The sequence below is a fragment of the Mesitornis unicolor genome, unplaced genomic scaffold, assembly GCF_000695765.1.
Source record: "Mesitornis unicolor isolate BGI_N332 unplaced genomic scaffold, ASM69576v1 scaffold25822, whole genome shotgun sequence".
NCBI lineage: Eukaryota > Metazoa > Chordata > Aves > Mesitornithiformes > Mesitornithidae > Mesitornis > Mesitornis unicolor.
This window is the reverse complement of record NW_010171611.1, coordinates 4,658-12,745: the sequence shown is the minus strand read 5'-3', so window position 1 is coordinate 12,745 and position 8,088 is coordinate 4,658. Positions and strand designations below refer to the sequence as shown.

General features: G+C 43.9%; 1 protein-coding gene across 1 annotated transcript; it reads left to right on the top strand.

Moving 5' to 3' along the window:
• Positions 1-400: 400 nt before the first annotated feature.
• CCDC173 (coiled-coil domain containing 173) lies at positions 401-6,364 on the top strand (the record flags this gene model as incomplete). Its single annotated transcript, XM_010180087.1, has 8 exons — positions 401-627; positions 918-1,088; positions 1,183-1,376; positions 2,863-3,019; positions 3,988-4,127; positions 4,971-5,163; positions 5,464-5,628; positions 6,167-6,364. Coding segments are annotated over 8 exons (1,445 nt in total), but the record flags the coding sequence as incomplete, so codon positions are not given.
• Between the last annotated feature and the right edge of the window lie 1,724 nt (positions 6,365-8,088).

Sequence of the window (8,088 nt, the reverse complement as noted above, 5' to 3'; positions counted from 1 at the left end):
GTACCCACACTGCTGCCTCAGCCAGCCAGCAGTCTGGCTGTTCCAAAATTGCCCCTTCCCTTTTGGGAATGCTCCCTGGTCCCTGCTGCTCTCAGAATCGTGCCCAAGTACTGTATGGGAAGTGTGAAGGTACGACAAGCCAAACCCGTACACACACACACAGGCAAGGGCACTCACAGCCAGTGAAGTCAGTCAGGGCTACAGCACAAGTACATACACAGCCCACAGTCAGACTACAGACACCCTAGCTCAGCTCTGGGGTACGGGGTACAGAGAGAGCAATTAATACTAAGGATAACTTAGCATTGCTGCTACGCAAAAACTCAAATCCTGATACAGCTTTGAAAATAAGATTTTCTGATGTCAAGTAACCTCAGTATTTTTTCTTCCCTCTGCACAGGATCACATCATTTGGAACAAAATAATGTTCCGGATGTATTTTTTCTTCCAAATGATGTAGATCTTCACCAGGTAATCATACTGCCAAAAGCAGAATGGGAAAGGATTCAGGACAGTCTTAACAGTGAAACTAGGGAAGCAGCACGCATCCTCGCTGAGAAGAAAGAACGGGAAGAAATGCACTTGCGCAGCAAAGCTGCTGTAAAAGACTGGCCCAACAGTCTCCTGGTAAGTACAAGATACATTTGTGAACAAGGGGATTCATTTTCATATAAGCAGAACCACTCGGGGTAACATTTCTAGCTGTACTCCCTTTGTTTAACATTTGCTTTTAAATACGTATTTTAACTAAACTCCATTTAAATACATTCAACATCAACATTTAAATTTTTATATTGAAGCTAAAATGCAAAATTAATAAAAAATAGCACACGTTGAGTACATCACCTTCAGAACGGTTTATACAGTTTTAATCCATGGGTTTTAATATGCATCTTTTAATATTTTCTGCACTGTAGAGCCTGAAACAGAAACTTAAAGCCAAAAAATTACGTGAAGAAAAGGAAGAGGAAGAAAGAAAGTTACTTGATCTGGAAGAAGAACAGTTCCAAGCAGCAAAACGGAAGGAGGCTATTGACAATGCAAAAACCTACCTGTACCATCAGAACAACAGAGTGAAAGCGTTGCATGTTTGTTGACACCTTATAATTTTTCAATTAAAATTGTACTGGATTTCTTTAAACACTTCTGAACATATAAATTACTTTAAATGTTCTCTTGCAGAGTGCACTTCTACTTGCTGAGGTTCTAAAAGAGAGAGATGCTCAAGTTGAATTTAAAAAGTTAAAGTCAGATGCTAACAAGAAGAAGGATGAAGAAATGGAACGTTACCGTAAAGAAGCCATTCTCAGAGAGCAAGAAAAGGCACGTCAGCGTCGTGAGAACGAACGGGCACTACGCAGATACCAGCTGGAGCAGTAAGTAATAAGTAATGAAAAGTAACCCTACTTTATTATTTACTTAAACTCTCTTCTCACAAGTATTCTTTAAGTTTCTTACAGAAACTCACTAATAATTTGATTCACAAGTGTGACACTTTAAAAGAAAAAAAAGCAGGGTGCCACAAAAGACCTTGCACAAAAGGGAAAACGCTGTGATATGCAGCGTCTTTTAGTTGCCAACAGTCTGCATGTAAAATCACCTCTGGTGGGCAGCAGTAGATTTTAGGGAAATCACTATTCAAAAGTTGTTACTGAAAGTATATTTTAATTCAGTTTTGGTTCCAGAAAATGAAAAGGTCAAACCAGATTTTCCATTTGCCCATAACTAGATTCCAGAGGATGCATCAAGAGAATGCATCACTGCCACCATTTTTCTGTCAGCTCTTCCAGAAACATTCTGGAGGGGCCTGCAGTGGTATTTATAGGACTGGCCCTAGTGGTCTGATAGAAGGAAACAAATTCCCTGAGGCAGACGAAGGGTTCAAAGTCTGGTCTCACATATTCAAGGTCCAACACTTAAATCCTTGCAGAACTAAGCACAGAACACCACCAGTTTAAGCTGTTGCCTGCAAGCCCAGAAGGAGAAGCATAGATACAGTGGGACTTAGTGGGGAAACCTTGTTCACTGCAGATGCTGCAGAGATAGGCCAGGACATTATTAATGCAGTGGTGCTAATGGGTCATCCAGATAAAACCTGTTACCACTAGACTGCAATCTTTGAGCATACCACAGCTAATTTCTCATCAGAGGACTGAGTGCTAACGTTACAGTGATGCTATTTTTCACCTCTGATATTCTACCTACCTTCAACTCAAAGTATCACGTTCTTCAGTGCAAGGTACCTATGGTTATCACAGAGTCACAGAACGTTCGGGATTGGAAGGGACCTCCAAAGCTCATCCAGTCCAATCCCCCTGCCGGAGCAGGAACACCCAGATGAGGTTACACAGGAAGGCGTCCAGGCGGGTTTTGAATGTCTGCAGAGAAGGAGACTCCACAACCTCTCTGGGCAGCCTGGGCCAGTGCTCTGTCACCCTCACTGAGAAGAAGTTTCTTCTCCAATTGAAGTGGAACCTCCTGTGTTCCAGTTTGTGTCCGTTACCCCTTGTCTTATCATTGTTTGTCACCGAGAAGAGCCTGGCTCCATCTTCGTGACACTCACCCTTAAAACATGAATGAGGTCTCCCCTCAGTCTCCTCTTCTGCAAACTAAAGAGCCCCAGCTCCCTCAGCCGCTCCTCATAAGGGAGATGCTCCACTCCCTTGATCATCTTTGTAGCCCTACGCTGGACTCTCTCCAGCAGTTCCTGTCCTTCTTGAACTGAGGGGCCCAGAACTGGACACAATATTCCAGATGCGGTCCCACCAGGGCAGAGTAGAGGGGGAAAATCTGAGAAATCTCTGTCTGTTCATTACTTCATGCAGTCCCTAGCCCAATTATTCAACTTTTTTCCTGATTCAGAATAAAGGAGCACAAGCATCAGGCAGATCTGGCCAAGCTAGAAGAGAAAAGTGAAGGGGAAGAAATACAGAGGTTGAACCGATTGTACCAATTGGAAATGGAGAAACAAACTGAAAAGGAAAAGGAGGAAAAAGCTGAACGCCAGAGACGGTTTAATGTAAGTACCAGGAAAGCAGAGTTCAAAATGCTTGTTCCACCTTGGCTGCCTCGAGTGAAACAACCACGTTCCTCTATCCAAATGGGCATACTGGCAACAGGAGGTTTGCTGACATCCGCAGTAGTGTTGGATCACATACCTACCCTGCCAGCTGCAGGCCATGTTTTTCCTCTGTGCTTTTGAGGAAGGCCTCATAGAGGCAGGGCCCTTCTCTTGTCTGAATGGACACTGGTACCTGATGGTTTGACTGGTCTATGATTAAAATGCCTGATGTAGACATCAAGGAATATTCTCCTTTACTTGAGAACTGGATTTAATTTCCACAGACCTGTTGTTTTAAGTCCATTTTTCTTTGTTAGGATAAGGGAATAGCCTGAGTCTGAACATTTTAACTTGTCTTTTCCTTTATGATTGAAGAGGTTTAGAAATGTAGTCAAGACCTGCTGCCTTCTCTCTTCACCTTTAAAGGTATCTTGCTAAACACAAACACTTCTGAACAGTTCTGGCCAACATGCAAAAGACAATCATTTTTTTACATAAAATTACAGAAAACTCCAACTACGATTTGGATTAAACTTTCAGACTGGAGTAGGTTTGGATGAGGTGGGTCAGGAGCAGCATGGTCTGTGTATGTGTTGGTGAGGACTGCCAGTTCCATTCCTCTCAACATCCCCCTCTCCGAGTGGGAGCAAGGGGGACCACATAGCAATTTGTTTGTGTAATGGGCTGGAGAAGCAGCTGCTCAATGCTTAATTTCCCTTCTCCTTCCTCATATCTACTATCTCCTCTTCATGCACGTTTGAACAGAGAGGCAGAAGTCAGTGGAAGTGCTAAGAATTCCTTTCCTCTCTCCTCTCTTTGAAAGAAACACAGAGAGAGAGAACAGGGAGTGATTATTTTAAGGTGCTATCCCAGGCCCAGATTTTCTAAACTTCATTGGTTTTATCAGGACCATTTTGCCCATGCAGGAGTACGTCACTGACCAGAAAATAATCAAAGCAGTAGAGGAACAAAAACAAATGGAAGAAGATGATCGAATTAAGGCTTATTTTAAAGCAAAGGAAACTATTGCCCAGCTGATAAAAAAGAAGGAAGCTGAAATGCGTAGGTAGGTACAATGGCATTCATTGTCAATAACCTAAATATTTAGTTTATGTTTTAGTTGTAGTCATGTTTAAATCTTTTAGACGCATGATCTAAGAGAAACCACAGTTATTCTAAAAATTAAATTCTACTGATAGGGAGAGTAGGGGATTCAGGAGAAAAAGGAAATTCTTTCACAGGTTCCTTAGTAATAGATGTGCAGGGGAGCAATCTGTCTGCCCTCCAAAGTACAAAGACTTACGGACGTGCAAGACTCAACACCAGTGTGTTGGGAACAGTGATTTTCCACGTGGCCTGCCAAGCCTCCACCTTCTCAAAATTAAAGACAATTAAAATCCTTGACTAAAGTATTTTTGGGCATAAGCTGTTATTTCCCTGAGACAGTTCAAGAAAGACAGTTTGACTTCTTAACTGGGCACCTATATTACTTAATTTCATTAGGTTTTGTTAAGGGAAGATGGTTTACCAATTTGACATTGAAGATACAGCACCAAGATACCACATCTACCTTCTTTTCCTACTTCTGGCCAATACTCGCAACATTTGTCTCTTGACAGCAAGATGCTAGGCAGACTCCTCACTGTGTGATCCACCTCACTGCTGCAACAGAAAGCTAGTGTGACAAGAATACAGGGGACATTTATTTGCTAAATCAGATAATTAAAAAACAACCACCACCACCAACAGGGGGAATACAGGGAGCTCAAGGAGTTGGGAAGGTAGGCCAGCCTGTGTGGCAAGGGGAGAGAAGACCTGAAGCAGGACTGCTGAGTTTGTTAGCAGTAATGCTTCAGGTAGGCCCAGGTGTGTATCCTGGTATGCTATGGTAGCTCATGTTGTTTTGCAGAGCAGCAGCAGAACGTCAAGACAAAATCATCACTCAATTAGCTGGACAAATGACTGAGGTCTTAAAGAGAGAAGATGATTGCCTTGCTAGAGACATTGCAAAAAAAGAAGCTGAACATGAAAAGAAATGCAAAGAGAAAGAAGCGAAAAAAAAGGCAGCCATTGAATCTATTGCTGAATATAGAGCAGCTGTGGTAAGAAACCTAGATTGTTCTTACTGGTGTTTACTCCAATGGAACCTGGCCAAGATCACAGCTGGTAGCTCTGGTGCCATGCATCAGCAGGCTTCATCAGCTCCGCCGACACCTTCCTGGGGTCCTCTCTCCCCGTCCCACTTCTGTGTTGGGTGCACATCTGCCAGGGCTGCTGAAAATCCCAGGCCTGGACACCGGCCAGACACAATGACCGTGCGCACCGAAGCGCTCACACAGGGCTGCTTCCAAACTAGCAGTCGTCTCCTTGGTTAACTTTTTTGTGTATTTTGTAAAACACAGATGAAAATGAGAGCGGAAAAAGAGAGAGAGGAAAAAGAAGAGGGTAAAAAAGAGCTCCATGCGTTAAGGGAAAAGAACCGCATCCATCTGGAAATGGAAAAGGCAAGGAAACAAAGACAGCGTGAGGCAAGCATGGAAGTACAGAAATTTCAGATCCAGCAAATGGTAAACAGAAGAGCTGTACCCTGTCAGCCCCTTCAGAAAGAAGCATGCATCTAAACCAGCAGCACTAGCTCTGCCTGAGAGGAAGAGAGAGGAGGCTTGCTGAGTTTTGTCTGGGGGTTGTTTGTTTGTGGAGGTGTTTGTTGTTGCTGTTTTAAACATGCACCTATCTGTATATTCTTGCACTGGGGACCAGCCTCCTCTCAGAGCAGTGACAGCAGTCAAGGCTGGTTTGCAGTGACAGACCACATCCTGTCCCGTGCCATTATGTACAACTGCTGCCCTCTTCTATCTTCTGGGCAGCTCACCAAAGAGCAGCAGCTAATGCTGGTGTTCACTCAGCTATTCAATGTACCCTTCTTGTCAGGGGAGAGAAGTGGGGAGGGACAATATTTGATAAGTATCCATTAACATAAACACAGATCTGTAAGCTTTTACCCTCTCAAAGTTTTAAGGGATAGTTAAGTTGTGAAAGAAATACTACTAAGCTTTGTTATTCTCTTTTCTTCATCAGGCTGAAAAGCAGGCAAAAAGACAACAGGAAAAGCAAGCAGATTTGGACTATGATGCTCAGAAAGAGTTTATTGCACTTTGTAAGGAGCGTGAATTTCAGAACTACGCAAAGCAAGTAATTGAGTCAGAGTCGAAGACCACACATCATCTTTATCCTCTTCTCAAAGCATCCAAAGATGAAAGAAGCCTTAGACAGAAGCCTTTTTCAGAGGAAGACAAGGAATAAATGCTGGTTTTCAAGCACGGGATTGTGCTGGGACTCAGTAACTTTGTTGCAGCTCTACTGCTGAAATTAAAAACACGAAATAACACTGAGACTTCCTGAGCCTTACAGGCAGAGTCAAACTGTAAATGATCTACAACAAATACATTATATGAATCTGAAAGTCCATTTGAAAAAAGTAAATGCCAGAGAACTGGTTATATTCTCAAGAATCTCCACCTTGTACTTCATGAAAGTCAGCTTATTAAACTTGAGACAGGAATGCATGATGTATAATTGACCATCAGTGTAACCAATTCCAGCCAGAAGTTCACTGTTACTGTTGTATTTTTACTTACTAATTATTCTAAAAATTCACCGTCATGGGTTTTTCAGGCCTGGGCTACAAATTCCCAGTGCAAAAGGCCACATTTTTCACTAGCCTACTTCCAGTTATTAGAAGCAACAAAACAAAACAACTTTACAGAATCTACAGGGGAAGAAAAAACAACCTAATACAGGCAAAAGTCAGAGTACTTACGGTATCGCAGTTTTTATAGCATTTTGAAACTACCTTTGCAAAACAAATATCATGCTATAGATTAGTTCTATAAAATTATGGATGTGATTTGATCACAGACCTTACAAGGTCACCCAGGAGGCAAACGGGTCCCGACACAGCTGTAAATAGCTGCTACAAAAAGAGCATGGCAACAAGAGACAACATCGCTGGAGCGGTCTTTCAAAAAGCCTAACAATGATTCAACCTGCAGTAAATAGATCTGGGTCTCAAATTGATTCTTAGCTTCCTCAGCTGACTTACTCTCCAATACCAAAGTCACACACACACATCTCACTCCTTAAGCCAAGTCTCTGCTGAAATGTTATTGTGTTCCTACCTTAGACAGAGTTAGGGTTTCCTATAATGACTTCCTCACCAGTAACCTGGGGTCTCAGTGGGGTATTCCCTCCATCCTGGGGTGCACTGGAAACAAGGTCCAAGCAACCTGAAGCTTTGCTTTGTTGCACATAACCTCATGTTCCTGCCCCCCAGCTGCCCATCTCTGTTGGCCAAACTAGAAAAATGACACAAGTTCTAAAAAAAAATTTAGGAGAGCTTTATACAAAGGATGCTTGTCAATATTTTGGTATGGAAAATGGGCCTTCAAGTTTCTGAGCATGGCTTCCAATAGCAACAGGCTTTGAAGAAGAGATGCGATTCTGAGCAGGATGAGAAGCTACCCCGCAGGGAAGGTCCCTCCTGCAAGCCGAGGGCCAGGCAGAGCTGGCTTTACCTCTCTTACAGCGTGAAGCAGTGGGGTGTAAAATGGATGTGCTCCTTCCCGAGTGCACCACTCACCTCCTCGAGCAGCTTCGTCCCACCAGGGCAAGAGAGAAACTTTTGGAAGGAAGGGCAGGACCGATCTCCTCTCTCATCCAGCTCCCAGGGCCCTTCCTCCGGGAAAACAGCGCCCAGGGGCCATCTTTTAAGGTCAGGTAATGGATAAAGGTGAGTTTCCAATAGCCCTGGCTGCGGGCAGGCCTGGCGGGACGAAGGTTCCGTGTGAGACGCGGAGCACACGGAGCCAGGCTAAGCCAAGACCCCACCCCGCCAGCGGCGCAGCGCAGCGGCAAAGCAGCGGGAAAGAGAAGGCCCCAAGGTGGGAGCAGTCAGGGGAGGGCGTTACAGCCTCTTACCGGCTACGGGGAACCGGGGATTTCACCAACCGGCGGAGGAGGGCAGCTAC